Source organism: Sebastes fasciatus, chromosome 20, assembly GCF_043250625.1.
Source record: "Sebastes fasciatus isolate fSebFas1 chromosome 20, fSebFas1.pri, whole genome shotgun sequence".
NCBI lineage: Eukaryota > Metazoa > Chordata > Actinopteri > Perciformes > Sebastidae > Sebastes > Sebastes fasciatus.
The window spans coordinates 23857936-23874788 of record NC_133814.1 but is presented as its reverse complement, the minus strand read 5'-3'; the positions used below and the strand labels follow the sequence as shown (position 1 = coordinate 23874788).

Below are 16853 nucleotides of genomic sequence, written 5' to 3'. Positions count from 1 at the left end.
GTGCACATGTACCTTCCTTGTTTATTTTTAAAAACTCAAGTGGAAAATGTTTGTGGTTTTTCCAAATCATTGTGGTGACTGAAAACATTTACAGTATATGTGGCCTCTTTGACCCTGTAGACATTAATGTATAGTCTGCTCACTTCAAAGCAATGCTGACTTTAATCCACTTAAATCATAATGGACTTTTTCTTTTTTAGGTTGTAGCAGGTTCAGTTTTAACGCTCCAAACTTGCGCTAAATTTTGGCGAGGAAAAACTGTCATGACCATTTTCAAAGGGGTCCCTTGACCTCTGACCTCAAGATATGTGAATGACAATGGGTTCTATGGGTACCCACGAGTCTCCCCTTTACAGACATGCCCACTTTATGATAATCACATGCAGTTTGGGGCAAGTCATAGTCAAGTCAGCACACTGACACACTGACAGCTGTTGTTGCCTGTTGTGCTGCAGTTTGCCATGTTATGATTGGAGCATATTGTTTTATGCTAAATGCAGTACCTGTGAGGGTTTCTGGACAATATCTGTCATTGTTTTGTGTTGTTAATTGATTCCTAATAATACATATATACATAAAGCAGCATAAAGCAGCATATTTGCCCACTCCCATGTTGATAAGAGTATTAAATACTTGACAAATCTCCCTTTAAGGTACATTTTGAACAGATCAAATGTGTGATTAATTTGTATTGAAGTCTGTGATGGAAGTAAATTTAGGTCGGCGAGAGATGAATTTATCGTCAGCTCTTTCTTTTTGTGAAGAACAGTTCATCATCAAGACAGTGAAGAGGCTGAGTGAGAGAAGTTTCATAACAGGAGCATCATGGCTGCACTCTTACTGCACTCTGCAAATTGTGTTATACTGGACACCCAGTATGTGTGTGTGTGTGTGTGTGTGTGTGTGTGTGTGTGTGTGTGTGTATGTGTGTGTGTGTGTGTGTGTGCTGTAAATACTCTGCGTGAAGTATCATCCTCCCTTTCTCTCTCTTTATCTCTCAGACATAGCCAGCTGGTACTAAGCAGAGGTATTCATCCATCCTCTACTCCCTCCTTTTTTTCCTGCTGTCCCAGCTGCTCTCTCTACCTCTCTCTGCCTCCTCCTCTCTCACCCCTCCTTCCTCCTCCTCCTCCTCCTCCTCCTATCTCAACCTCCTTTCCACCGTCATTTCCCTCCTGTTCATATGTCCCGGCGAGACGTCGCGGACTGAGCGTGTGTGTGTGTGTGTGTGTGTACATAGAGGATGGCTCAGTGCTCAGGTGCAGGCAGCAGTCTCTGGGAACCAGTCAAGCAGGCAGCAGGACCAGTTTATTTACCCAGACGATAGAGCGCTCTGCTGGGTTAGGGGCTGGAGCTTGAGCCCCTTCTTGGAACCTCCAACCCTGGAGCTCTACTGATGAACAGTTTTTATACATTATTCTTAATCAAGAGGACAATATCACCTGACTGTGGAGCATATAGATATATTTTGTATTTGCTATAATTGGCACTTGTTTTTGCACTTTGAGCACTGACAAGTGGAAGCAGCTGGTGGAGCTGGAGGAGCGTGTCCTGCCACAAACTGGACCTTTGCATCTGCACAGCGTGGAAAGCTGCTGAGGGAGATAAAGAAGAACAAAAGAAAAGAGGGAAATCTTGAAAACGAGGAGAGGAAAACCCTTCCTCTCACACACCTGTGAGGGCTCCTTCTCTTGACAAAAGCGCCGGCCGAGGATCTTGGGAGGAACAAAAAGATAATTAGGAGCTAAAAGAAGAAAAGGCTAAAGAGGAGAGACTGTGGCTCCATCCATCCCTCCATTCATTCATCCCTCCTTCTCCCGTTTTCCCACCTGTGAGGATTAATTGGACTGTGGCAGCATGGCGCACGCCGCCTCGCAGTTGAAGAAAAGGGCGGACGAGAACCTCAACGCTGTGGAGGATGAGAAGGAGAAGAAGAAGGCGGCGAGGAAGCGCTCCCGCGAAGCAAAGAAAAAGGTAGAGAAAGAGGAGGGAAAAAAGGAAGTAATGCAGGAATGAGAGCTTGTCGGTCTAGTGGAGTCTCTTTTGTCATGATGCAGCCTCCTCACATACACACACACACATTCATGCACATACACACCCAGTGTGATAAGAGGGGTGGTCCCAGTGGGGATACTGGGAAGGGGGGGGTTGAAGGGTGAGAAAGACAGAAGATGGATGAGTAGAGCGCACGGACAGGGAAGAAAAGAAAAGATAACAGGATTAAGCTATAGAGGGCAGATTGGTATTTTAGGCAGCGGCGTTGCTATTAATATGAGAAAGAGACTCTGAGTTATAAAATCCACTGGGTTGACTTCATTGTTGTAATGACTTCTTCAAAATCCTCTCTCACACTCTCACTTTCAGTTTCTTTATTTAATAAAACCTCTTCATATGTTCAGGTTTACCCCACTTTGATAGGACGCTTCTTTATGTGTGTGTGTGTGTGCGCCTTGTCCTCAGTCACCCCCGCTCCGTTTCCATCTTAACTTTCTTATATGAAAAAAAAAAAAATCTTTGTCAACACACTTTAAAATCCCACCACCTCCCCCTCTGCTTCATCTCTCTCTGCTGATGTATAATAATGTGTGTTTTCTGGATGTTCTCATGTGAAATTGTGGAATGAAGCCAAAAAAACGTCAGCAGCAGTCACACCCTGCGGTTAGGTGTGGGCTGTTTTTGTGCATTCGCCTGTGTGTGTGTGTGTGTGTGTGTGTGTGTGTGCACATGCGTCATTGTGCAAGGACAAAGTTAACACACACAAACATGCATATATCAGGTGATCAATAGGTCTGACTTGAAATCAATAATCACTCTCGGCGCAGAGACGGCTTCATTTGACGAAATATTTCGGTTGAAGTCGACGTTGATTTACGGTTCAGTGTTTGAATAACTTGTGTGTGTGTTTATTTGACTAACTGTGATTGAGCCTGAGGTTCAAAATCATTTGCCTGAGTGTGTACATGCTGACATTTGGGCTTGTGTATGTGTGTGTGTGTGTGTGTGTGTGTGTACATGCTGAGTAGCCTGAGGTCATCATTAGACTGGGGTTAGCCACCTGTCACAAAGAGTCAATACCAGTGACCTCATTTGCATCAAGGTCAACGTGGATCGAGAGGTGACTCCCTGTGGTCACACAGGAAATCAGAGGTGGTAGTTAAGTAGTAGACAAGCGTCAAGGGAGAGTTTTTTTTCATACTGAGATCACTGCTCTCTCAGGAAATGCCAAAAAAACAACACATCTGTGTTCAAGTGACAAAGCTCTGTATTGGTCATGGACCACGTCATAGAAATCAATGAAGTTGGGTAATGATATAAAGTGCGTTTCTATCCATCTGTTTTTATGTGCACTTTTAATTTGCGCGTAAAGAAACCTGAGTGGAAATAATTCGAAATCTTAAGCATGAAACGGTTTTAAAAACTGGTTCTGAAAAGTGAAGCCAATGCTGAAGTGCCTTAACTTGCATTCTCTCTAACAGCCAGCAGGGGGCGACTCCTCTGGTTGCTAAAAGAAGTCTGATTGTATAGAAGTCTATGAGAAAATGAGCCTACTTCTCACTTGATTTATTACCTCAGTAAACATTGTAAACATGAGTTTATGTTCTCAATCTCTAGTTTCAAGTCTTCTTCAATACAGCATGATGTTCATTTAGTAAATTATGGTCCCATTTACAGTCAGATAGACCATAAAGCAGGGGATGCTTTAGGGCGGGGCTAGCTTGTGATTGACAGGTCGCTACCACGGCGTTGTCCGGTCTGGGAGTTGTCCGTGTTTTCGTCTTACAACTTTAACCCTTTCACAGTGTGTTTTCAGCTTATGAAAGTTAATTTTAACATTTTGGTTGCCTAAAAATGTCTTAATCAGCGTTCGGTTGTACTTAGCTCCACCCTCTGGTGTCACTTCTGGTTGCAAAAAACCAAGATGGCGACGACCAAAATGCCGAACTCGAGGCTTCAAAACGGCAGTCCACAAACCAATTGTTGACGTCACGGTGACTACGTCCACTTCTTATATACAGTTAGTGGTATCAATGAAAGCTAAAAATGCAGAAAAGTGCGAAGGAAACAGCCGTAGTGAGTTAATAATGACGTCCACATGATGTCCGCCAATTAAAAATGTCGGCAGACGATAACATCAGATACAGTATATATAGAAATAGCATATTTCCATCAAGTTTTCCACATAGTTCGACTGGCGCCCTCACCGTCTTCTTCGCCATGGTTTAATGGCGCCCGACTGTAGAATTAGCGCCAACAACTGTTTATCTTGATTCATCAAACTCCTAATATTCACAGCAGTGGATGGAAACACACTTATAATACTTCTCATTTCTTCTGCAGATTTTCTGGAAATTCAGTTAAAATTTGGGTTGGATGGGTCAACAAAACGTTGGACTTCACCTGACAGTCAACATTGTTTTCTTTTAACTAGGACCGCGATTTTTCCATAATCTTAACCAAGCCATTGTTATTATAACCATGACAACAAACGTCCCCTAACTTTAACAATACCTAACTCAGTCATTTCTGTGCCTAAACATGACCAAATCACAACCATAGCGGCGCCAAATTGGAAAACGCTTACGTGTCGTTCTGGAGGGCGATAACAAACATATTTTGTTGTTTAATTTGGAAAACTTATGACATAATGGACGTGATGATTACTGCGTTATTATTGTCGCACAAAATAGAAAGTCAGATTTTACTTTTAACCTCCCTTTTGTCCATCGAGTCTTTCAAATGAAACAAAAATATTGGTTTGCTTGTCGAGAGCCTCCCAAAACTTGGTACGCCCAACCAGCTCCTTTAACAATGTCATGTTACCGTCTCTACCGAGAGATAAACGTCATAATTTGTCCTCCTCAGATAAATATGAACTGATGACAAACAATTCCCCGGTGTTCTTCAGTGTTTTTTAACACCAGTATACCAGTAAATATGGCTTTAGTGACAACAGAATATTCATATTTCAGTGTAGATTTTCTGAGAAAAAGATGATGGATTTGTAATTAATCCCGTTCTTGTATCTAGCATAGTTTCCATCACTTTTGTAAATTACATTACACAGAAATTTTGACACCCGTATTGATTTTGAAGACATCAGTGTGGATCGATCCTCTTCAGCTTGTTGGATGTGTAACAGATCTACTGCATAATGACGTGTTTTCATCAAACACTGAGAGGAATCCAAGGCCGGACTCCTTTTGAATGTTGACATTGAGGAGTCAGAATAGCTTGAATGCCACTGTGAATAGAGGAGAAGGAGGAGGGAGGTTTGACCTTGAAGCTGAAATCTGAAGCTGTGTGATGATGATCACAGATTTATGGTTTTCCCTATTAATGCAACAGGTGAGGGGAACGTGTTGCTGTACTATAGTGTGTGTACGGTATAGGGTGACATCAGCAGTTTCTCTGTTTGTAGCGTAGTGTTGTCGGGAGGGTATCGGCTATCCTGGCATCACTCAAAGTAAATCTATAACGCTGTCTGCCCCGGGGACAACTCTTGGCATCATGGTGCAAAAAATACCGTCTCTCTCCTCGGATCATATCACCTCAATTAAGCTTTTCTTATTCCTCGCCTCGCTTTAGTTCACCTCACGTCTCCGTCCCTCTCATACCGTCTCCCTCTCAGACATCAGATACTATTCTAGACACTAGATGTCTCTCCCTTTATCTTGCATCCACTCTTCTTCTCTTACTCACTCTCTCTTTGTCTCGTACAACAATTTCGGGAAACGTACGTATTTGATTTCTTTCTGAGAGTTACATCATCAGAAGATCAATATTCAAGTTTGTGCGTCAAGTACAGACGGAGTCAGTCAGGACGTGTTAAGACGTCTTCACATGATAATAGATTTGCTCTTCACTCACCGCGAGGTAGGGCGTAGAGCCTTGCAGCGGCAGCAGGTAAAATATCTCCCCAAAAAGAGCGCTAGGAACACCATTCACTGTTTCTAGGCAACAACAAGCAGCTGTTCTCATTGGTCGCGCTTTGTTGAAACAATTAAAACTTTGAGCTCAGAGCTCGTTGGCGATTTCAAGGTGGAACATAGCGCTTCCGCCTAGTCGCACCAGTCAGCTTTAGAGTTGTTAGTAGGCGTTTTTTAACTTTATCTGGCTAGGTATTTCCCCACTACCTCCAGTCTTTATGCTAAACTAGATAGACATTAGCTTTTATTTTTTTAATAAAGGAATAGTCTGACACTTTACCAAATACGCTTCTTAACTTTCTAGCTGAGAGTTAGATGAGCGTTAAGTGCCAATTAGTTTTAGCTTAGCATAAAGACTGGAAGCAGGAAGAAACAGCTAGCATGGTCCTCTTAAAAGTAAAAAAAAAAATACAAAAGCTCACTAATAAACAAGTTTTATTTAGTTTAGTTTAATTAGTACACAAACAAAAATGTAAGAATGGCAATTTGTGGTTTGTGGCTATTTCTTTATACCTTTACTTGGTCTATGATGAGCTTATTTTTTATTTCTAGGCCTCCTGTAGAGTACATTCGTTTTTAAATTATATTCAGTACTACATGAAATATCATTCCAGTGCTGTGTGCGGTATATTTTATGGTTCTTACTAGAAGCTGAAAAACAAAATCCCTGCATTAGGAGCACCACTGAGACCAATGCACCATGAAGCAGCGCCCATTAAAGCTATTAGCTGCATGCTTCATGCATTCAACTATTCAACCATGCTGTGTTTTAAGCTGCGATGCCTGAACAGGTTCTGTCTCTTGTAGCTGTCGGTGCTGATTTTCAGATTGGTTGACTGGTAAACTGACTATTGGCAGGCTGATTGACTAATTGATTAAGAGGCTGGTTGTTTGGGTGACTGCCTGGTTGACTTAGTAAAGCTTAAACCACAGTCTTTAATATGGAGTCCATGTTGGGGCATTATCTTCTTCTCCTATCTCTGAATTTGTTTTGAAATCTGTAACGCCAATATTGATATTTGTGCAAAAAGCCATCTGTGTGCTGACCTTTCGAGACAGTTCGGTAATATTTCTGTCAGCGGGGACTGAAAGTTGGCAACAGGACAACGCCAGTGTGTGTGTGTGTAACCAAATGGGCTTCAAGGCAACGAAGTGTAATGAAAACACTCAGTCAGAATTGCTGGCAGCATTTCGTTTCCTCCAGCTTGTTCCCTTTATCATTTTGGATCTCATGCTTTTAGTGCCGGTGCGACTCCAGACTGTGAAGCGCTCGGTGGCGGCTTCACCTCTACTCTGTCCTTTGTCTTAAATAACACACACACAATTAGCCGAGCACTCCTAATGAATATAATTTTTTAATTTGTAGGTTATTAATATTGGGAGTCACAAATGAGTTTGAGTTTATTTATGCACAATTTAAAATCAAACAAAGAAAGAAGGGGAGGAAAAAGGGACCCAAATTTGAATATTCATCACCTCTACAAAGAAACAAAAAGTACATAAAACAGAGGTTAAAATCATTAAAGTCTTTGGACCTCCTGACTGAAATATCTCAACAACTATTGGATGGATTGCCATGAAACTTTGTACAGACATTCATGTTCTCCAGATGATGAATCCTAAAGACTGTGTTGGTCTTCTGACTTTCCCTCTAGCGCCACTATGAGGTTGACATTTGTGGTTTTAAGTGAAATATCTCAACAACTATTGGATGGATTGCCATGGAATTTGGTAAAAGTTATGTCCCCCTCAGGATGAATTGTAATAACGGGAAGTTGTACGAATACCACGACATAACACGGACATGTCATATCATGTCATGAGGATGCATGTTAGCCTTTTCGTGTCATTTGTACGCCGCTTTTCATGTGTCATTTGTACGCCACGCAGACGTCAGCAGTTAGGTTTAGGCAAGAAAACAACTTAGTTAGGTTTAGGAAAAACGTCATGGTTAAGATAAGTACGTAAACTAAGAAAAAAACATACAAAAACAACGTAACACAACTGCAAAAAACACGTCAGAAATGTCACTAAAAAAACAGATGTCAAACATCAGTAACATAACTTACAAAACAAAACACCGGTCAACACCTGTCCTGAACACGGTCTCCTGGTTAAAAGTCCTGTGTGTGTTGGACCCATTCAGCTCCTCACTCGCCCACCAAGTGATCTTTCTTGCTTTTTATACTACGTCACTAACTCTTACTGTAGCATTTATATGCAGATGCGTTTACATCTCAATCCTTGCGCATTATCGTCGCATCCATACGCCTTTTCGTGCAAATGGACTGATGTCTAAGTACCGCTGCAGAGAGCCGCAAGCGTAGACGTTCTGCAGGACTGAAGGAACCAAATGAGAAAAAGATTGTAGTCATTAAAGATGAAGATTATATGACTGATTGTGAAGACGTTGAACTGCAGGGGGAGGGGTGGTGACATCCAACAAAGATTGCATACAGGGATGACTTAGATGTCTATTATTTTGAAGCGAGACGAGAATTAGCGAGAGGCGGATGGAAACGCAGCTTCTTCTGAGGTTTATTTTTTGGAAGGACTCGATTCTGGCTTCTTTTTTTTTTTATTTCATCTGCAGCCTCCACTCTGCTCCCCTCCACCCCATCTCCCTTTATCTGCCTCTCAATGCATCTCTGTCAGCTGGCAGGAGGCTGTATTGTTCTGCCACACTTCTGCTTCTGGGACTGGGGGGAGGAAGCAGGGTACAACACACACACACACACACACACACACACACACACACACACAAACACACACACACAGAGACACACAGAGACACGCACACAGGTCCCTTGTGACCAGCCATTGTACCACTTTAATCCCCCGACACTTATTTAAGCCAAGATTCATCATATTTGAAGCCCACTCGTTCTTCCTGCTCTACATCTCTTTGTTCCCTTTTCACCAGATCTGCTGCCCATTTAAATATTCAATATTCAATCCTTTACATTTATTTTTGTTTTCTTTCCATTGTTTATATAGTACGTAGAAGAATGCATGACGCTTTTAAGACAGATAATAACATTTGTTTGCAGGAAAAATTTTAATAACTCCACTTTTATGGGGCAAAAAGTAATCAAATAAACCAAGAACTTGCTCGTGAAACAATTCAGAAAATGTAAAGAAAAGAACATTTTTACTGAACGTCCCCTTTTTTGTGTCTTCGATGAACAAGATTCATCAATAAATCATCATTAAAAGCATTTTTACATGTTAGGTGTTTATTGTACGACTGAAACGATGAGTCGGACAATTAACCTGAAACAATGTTGATTAATTGATTCATTGCTTCAATAATTTTTCAAGCAAAAATGACCAAAATTAGCTTGTTCAAGCTTCTCAAATGTGAAAACTTGCAGCTTTCCTTTATCTCCAATGATAGTAAACTGAATATATTTGTTGTTTCTGAGCAAGTTCAGTTTTCTCACATTTTTTAAACCAAATGATTGATTGCTCAAGAAAATAATGGTCAGATTCAGCAATAATGGAAATAATCATTAGTGCAGCCTGCTTCTACCCCGATCCAATCCACTCTTCAATCAATCAATCAATCACTATGTCACCAAAAGGCAGTTGGTTGAGCACCAGTGAAACGGAAATACAAAGAATATAAACATAAAGAAATATTGATTCTGTTTTGAAATATAAGATTAGAAACAAATCAATAAAAATATAATATAATATTTAAAGTTTAGACTCTGAATGGGTGTCTATATGATTGATTTTTGTATTGATTTCTTTATTTTAGTGTCATGCACACAAAGTGCCCGACCCTCTTGGGTTTACAAGACACAAAATTTACAGTTTAAATTACAGGTTATTTTACCGCTTGGTTTTGAACAAAATGTTCTGCTTTCTCTCCAAATCTTGGCAAATAAAATCCGTTACAAAAAGGTTTCCCTTCCTGAAGCACAACTCAAATTTTTCATAGTCAGTAGTTTTGCCAAACATTTACCACCTCGTCTTTTTGTTTGACGGCGAGAGAAACATACCGACAGATAAAAGAACATGTGAGAAGTGACTCAATAAAAAGATCATTAAAAGTAAATCATCGGGGGCTTGTCAACATGAAACTCTCTCCCTCGTTCTCCCCTTTGTTACAGAAACTGAGCTGAAACACTCATCACACAGTGACAAGCTAAAAAAAAACTTATTTCAGTCATTAGACGAATGCGTCACGAGTCATTTTCAGGATAATGTCGAGTTTTTAAAAAGGAAGGAAACACATGTAAAAGCATCCACCAGATGCCAACACTGAAAATCTGACAGCAACGATGAAAAAGTCGGAAACGGGTAACCTAACGGAGGAGAGAGCGTTATGAATTATAGAATGACTCCATTACAGAGCGGAGGAGGAAAGACAGCTGGAGTAGAGAGCCAAGATGAAATGTGAAAGGAAAGCAGAGGGATGAAGGAGGGTTAGAGGAGGGGAGATGGAGAAGAGGTGTTGGATAGGAAAGCAGTCATGTTTTATGCCACCCTCGCGGCACCAGACCTTAATGTTGTTCACTGTAACATGGCTGTAGAGGGGGTTGCTGGGCCAGAGGATTGGTGCAGAGCCTGCCAAGCATCGTGATTGGTGGATGGGAGGAGGGGGTTTGTTAGGAGGGGGAACACATAACACATCCCCAACATACTGCAAAAAGAGATACCAGAGAGAGAGAGAGAGAGAGGGGAGGATGAAATCAAATTAAAATGAAGGGGAATTAGAGGGAGCAGATCGAGGAGAGCGATTGATGAAGTGGCAGAAAAAGAGGAGGAAATTGGAGAGTGGGCAGAGAGAGAGAGAGAGAGAGAGAGAGAGAGAGAGAGAGAGAGTGATGGAGAAGATGAGGATGTTGTTAGTTAGGCCTTTCATCCTCCTTTTTTCTCCGCTTCCCTGCAGCTCTCTCTTTTCTCTCTAAAGTGGAAGATCGACACTAAGAACTGGGCCAGTCCATTCATTTCTATACACACATACCCACACACTGCGTATCAGCAGATTAAACCCATCCTCATTCCTCTGAACACACCACTGCTTTTGTCCTTTTCTACATTCAGATTAGTGTGTTTTGCAATGTATGTTATGTTATATGTATATTAATCTGACAGAAACGAGACACGTCTTTGTTTACATGTGTGCAGTTTTTACAGGCTCTCGTACGTAGCAGAGTTTTTTTGCGATTATTGTCGCCCAAATGCATGAAAAAAAACATTGCATTATGGCCTCCTACAGTATTCAAATTGCAGGAGGGTAGGCGCAACATTTGATAAAGGCGAAATATTTGTCAAAATACCATTTTAATTTAAATATTGTGGTGCTGCAGAGATGTCCTTGCCTACGCATCATATTCTACAGACTTAAGAAAACATCTTTGTTTGGTGCAGATCCCTGCAAAAATCATTTTAATATGTTTTTCAATGAAAATGAGACTATTGATGTAAAACGTATCATTCCCTCTAACGTCGCAAATCATATCGCAACTGCAATATCAGTCAAAAATAATCGCAATTAGATATTTTTTTAAAGTCGTGCAGCCCTGATTAAATTTGATTTTAAATTTCTCCTCCTCCGTACTGTACATGTAGGATGTGACGGTTGGTCCTCCACTGTGATTGGACGACTGGGTAAAAAGTGACAGTAACAAGCGCAGCGTTTTACCCAATTTTTTTTTTTTACCCAACAGCAAAGGTGCTGCACTCAGCGCAGAATAGACGTTCAGCGCCTCGTCGCGCTGCTGGCGTTTTCAGCACAGCGGAAATACATCGCAAATCATATTGCAATATCAGTCAAAATAATTGCAATTAGATATTTTTTCAAAACTGTGCAGCCTTAAGAAAGACATTCTTGCTTTTGGTGTGTCATTTTTACACCATGTAGTCAGTACTGACTGCAATGTAAACACGTCCGCATAGATATGCTACGATCAGAGCTAGTGACGTAGAATAAAAAGCGAGAAAGACCACTTATGGCGGGCGGTTGGGGAGGTGGATGAGCCCAACAAACACACGACTTTAAACCAGGAGTTCAGTGTTTCGTAAGTTACGTTTCTCACGTTTTTAGTGACGTGTTTTCGTACTTATGTTACTTTGTTTCCATATGTATTTTACTTAGTTTACGTACTTGTTTTAAGCCCAACCATGACGTTTTTCCTAAACCTAACTAAGTGGTTTTGTCGCCTAAACATAACTGTGGACGTTACTGTAGATTTGTTTTGTGGCGTACAAATGACATGCGAAAAGGCATTATGTCTAAAAGAAAATAAACTGTGTGTCATTGTGTCAGTGTATTACTGTAGGTGGTGGCAATCAACAGCTAAAGAGGAGCAGTAAATAAATGTTTAAGTAGAGCTATAGTTGAGGGAAACACTGGTATATCATATGAGAGGAGAGAAGAACAGGGGCAGGATGATTTGATGTTTCCCCCCCTGTGTGTGTTCTCTCCGTGGGTGAGATGTTGATGCGTGGCAGAGAGTCACGACATAGACGGGATGGTGGAGTCGAGAGTCTTCTCTGCTGTGTTCTCAAGGGGGTAGCGGACATTTTGAAGGTGAGCAGCAGGGAGGAGACCGCCCGGATCAGACAGACAGAAATAGACAGACGCTCACACACAGTTCACTGGAATATCTTATACAGTCATGCATGTGTGGCAGAAGAGAGAGGGAAGTCTAGACTAGTCTTAGTAAGACGTGTGATAATATCAGGTGATAGGTAGGCATGTCTACTGACGAGTCCAATAAAGTTAGTTCAAAAAAGTGAGAAAGGCAGCGTTACTTAGAAAGTGAGAAGATGCAGACGACACGGTGTCTGTTCTGCAGCCAAGTTCAGTTTTACATCACGGCAGACTCTGTCACGACTGCAGTTTTATGTAAGACACTACTCTGTAGTGAGGTCTTTTTATCTTTTATCAGACTGCGGAACTCCTCAAACTGTGAGACAGCCGACAAAGTTTCTGGCATGCCAGAAAAAACGATCATCCCAGAGCCTGATTGCTGAGGCTGGCAAACATGTTCAGGAAACTTGATTCCAAGATAGCACCCCATTCATTCCAGTATTATCAAGACAATAAAGGTTCCATATCGTGCTCATTTTCAGGTTCATACTTGTATTTTGGGTTTCTACTAGAACATGTTTACATGCTTTAATGTTTAAAAAAAAACGTTACTTTCCTCATACTGTCTGCTTGAATATACCTGTATTTACCATCTGTATGAAACGCTCCGTTTTAGTACATTTCAACGGAATTGCAACGGAATTGCAACAGAATTGCGTTGCTAGGCAACAGCTTGGGTCCATGTTTACTTCCTGTCAGCTGATGTCATTCACATACACTGCAACAGGAAATAAACTGGGACACATTTAGAGTGTTTAAAACCGTGAAATGGTCCAAAATATTGTAGATTTGTGACATCACAAATGGACAGAAATCCTGACGGCTTGTTTCAAAAGTTTCTGAATACAGGCTGTGTGTATTTCTCTGTGGATTAAGCGTTTCGATACTTTCAAGAACTTAAACCTGCTTTATAATGCAAAAGCCATGAAAATGTCACATTTTTACAATATGGGACCTTTAAAGTATAATAGTAAAAGTACTCACTATGCAGCCAAAATGGGCTCTTTAGTTACATTATTATATTAGAGTCTTGTTATTGATGCATTTTATAATTTTGCTGGCTGCAGTAGATCTGTTATACTGTCGGGTGGTTTAATTTACTCTATAACAAAGCATTGCATTGTACATGATCATTTGGGGTTTTTTAAATATCCATCTGCAAAGTAACTACAGTTATCTAATAAATGTAGTGGAGTAAAAACTACAATATTTCCCCACTGAAATGGAGTAATAATATAAAGTCACACTCAGAATAATTAATGTGTATTAATCAGATGTGTCTTCTGTAATGATTGTCTCTATGGAAAACAGTTTTTTTTACATCAAAATCCCATCACAGTTCAGTGCTCTTCCAGGATTCCTGATCCTGGGTGATTCCCTCCCTGTTGCCCAGTGCATGCTGGGATAAGTCTCAATCCCCTCTCACCTAGAATAAGTCCAGCGGGGTGTATAGATATGGATGGATATATGGAAGCAGTAGTGTGTGTGACTTCCACAGTAAACCACCTGGCTGTACAGGCTTGCAGTGGGCTGCTCTGTGACTCTGGTGAGCTACCGTAACGCTGCGTTCTGGCTTTTTGTTGAGAGGTTTTTGAAGGGTTTCTTAGTTTATTCGTGTCCTGGCCCACTAACACTGCGCAGAGATGTGCAGCCACTCAGGAATCATGCAGCCAAAAACACTGTCCTCATTTACACAATTCCCTACTCCCTCCCTCTCTCTCTCTCTATTGTCCATGTTTCCTTCTTCCTCTTTACAGCTCTCAACACCTCTTCATCTTTCACTTGTAATCGATCTAATCTCTGATCAGGCACCTCTGGGATTAAAGGGACAATACCATTTAAAACAGTGTTATCAATTTCTGAAAAGACAAAGCATGTTGCTGGGATTTACTTTCTATATTCTGTAATGACGTCCACCACAACACTTGCTTTTAAAGCTGAAACCTTTTTGATTTGAACAAAGTTAAACAATGATAATTTTCTAGAATACAGAAAATCTACAGCTCCCAAATGACCATAATAAACACAAACACTCTCTACTAAGGTCAATTTTACAACTCTTTAGTTGTAATCATAGACCGTATATGAGAAGTGAAGTTTTGAAGCCTCGAGTTTAACATTTTGGCCTTCGCCATCTGTGTTTTTTGCAAGCAGAAGTGACACCAGAGGGTGGAGCTAAGTACAACCGAACGCTGAATAAGACATTTTTAGGTGTTATAATTAACTTTCATGACCTGAAAACACACTATGAAAGGGTTAAAGTCCAAGGACAACACCCAGACCGGACAACGCCGTGGTAGCGACCTGTCAATCACAAGGTAGCCCCGCCCTAAAGCATCCCCTGCTTTATGGTCTATTTGACTCTAAATAGGACCATAACTTACTAAATGAGCATCATGCTGTATTGAAGAAGATTCGAAACTAGTGATTGAGACCATAAACTCATGTTTACAATGTTTACTGAGGTAATAAATCAAGTGAGAAGTAGACTCATTTTCTCATAGACTTCTATACAATCAGACTTCTTTAAGCAACCAGAGGAGTCGCCCCCTGCTGGCTGTTAGAGAGAATGCAAGGTTAAGGCACTTCATTGGCTTCTGGTAGCCCACTGGTTGTAATCTGTGACGTTTACCCTGCAAAAGTGTAGCGCTTATAATAAACAACTATACTAGTACTATATAACGATACTAGACATTATTTAAAATGTCAGTGGGATTTTAAATGCGGTTTTTCCTACAGAACCAGGAAGTTCTGGTTTCACTTCGGCTCTCTACACGAGAAGAGAAGGATAAATACAGAACGTAGGACGTTAAAGTGGAAACCACAGCCCAGTGTGGCGACGAGGTCTGAGAGTCAGCAGAGGGAGGAAACAGCCATGCTGATGTCGGACATACAACTTAAGTGCTCTTATCGATTTCCTGAGCGTTTCCTTAATTGCATTTGGACTCTATGAGCCGTGAAGCTAAAGGCCTCTGCTCGTACAGTACAGTACTTCTTCTGCTGTTGTTTCCTCTCTTTACTGTAGCTTTCATTATTTCCTCATCTGGCTGTGTGTTAAATGTGTAACTGGGCCAGCGGGTGAAAAACAAGTATGTAGTGTAGCAAACAGGCACTAAAAACATTGACAACTGAAATGTGCTATTTCATCACATCACAATCACCATATCTCTCCATAGGTGAAATGTTTTAGTAAAAATCAAAAGCGTAAGACAAAATCCCCCAAAAAATACCAAACATTTTTCTAAAAACACACAAAACCAATGAAGCTTTTAGTCTATGAAATGTGAGCACATATTAAAAAATACAGAAACATTTTAATAGTTGTTTTTTCACCGTTCAACCCTCCAAAATCCCCAAATATTCATTTATTTATAACCCTCACATTTGAGAATAGCAGGTCAACATTTTCACTTATCCAGTTAAATATCTCAGCATCCACTGGATGAATTTGCAAAAGATTTGGTACAGACATTCATGATCCCCAGAGGATGAATCGCACCGATTTAAGGAAATCCCCTGACTTTACCTCTAGCGCCACCATCAGGTTGACATTTTGGGCTTTTAATGAAATATCTCAACAACCCTTTGATGGATTGTCATTCAATTTGGTTCAAATATTCATCGTCTCCAGAGGATGAAATGTAATGACACTGGTGATCCTTTGACTTCATCTAGCGACATCCACCACTTCACCGTACACCCCAGCTGTGAACGCTCCGTCCTCCACACACCGATTGCCTCATTAACGTGACCAAATAGGCGCTTTTGCTTTTCGCTTCGACACCAAATCCTCCGCCATCGTCTTGTCTGTCAACTCTTTCTCGTCCCATGTGTGAAATCGGACTCCTGCTACTCTGAGCTGAGACTCCGTATGGAGCCGACGCTTTCACACATTTTTTTATAGTTAGTTTGCTTATAATTGTAGCGTCAGTTGTCCGACCATATTGATACCACGCCTAGTATTTAAAAAATGTTTAGTTTTGTATTTGATGAACGTGGGCGCTGGTACACAAAAATTAACTAAATGGGTTTTATTTCTATAAATAAAAAAAGCAAAATGACTTGCCCACCAGTAACACTGACTACCACGGCCAAGCCAAGTGCATGGACAGGCAAAAACCCGCCGCACAGGATGTCTGATGGTGTGACATCACTTTGGCTGTGCTGACACTTGCGACCCTCCCGGATGCATCAAGCATAGATGAAAAAATCCAGCATCAGTCAGGCTCTGACTTTTCCTTGTTTATGTTTATTTATGTCTGTGTCACTTTTCAATATAATGAGGCAAGGTAGATGTTGTAGATGTCGTGATATCGGGG

The 16853-nt window shown here is 40.9% G+C and overlaps 1 protein-coding gene across 6 annotated transcripts in view; it reads left to right on the top strand.

Moving 5' to 3' along the window:
* The first annotated feature begins 1015 nt into the window (after nucleotides 1-1015).
* The window catches only part of LOC141758041 (ankyrin-3-like), a 117396-nt gene continuing 101558 nt past the window's right edge, over nucleotides 1016-16853 (top strand). For 2 of the 6 annotated variants that reach the window (XM_074619091.1, XM_074619092.1), the window contains exon 1: nucleotides 1032-1974. In XM_074619091.1, the coding sequence (XP_074475192.1) occupies nucleotides 1858-1974 (117 nt within the window). In that variant the 5' untranslated portion in view covers nucleotides 1032-1857. Of the gene's footprint in view, nucleotides 1975-16853 lie in introns of all 6 variants that reach the window. The other 4 variants (XM_074619088.1, XM_074619089.1, XM_074619093.1 and 1 more) reach the window with 4 other exon arrangements.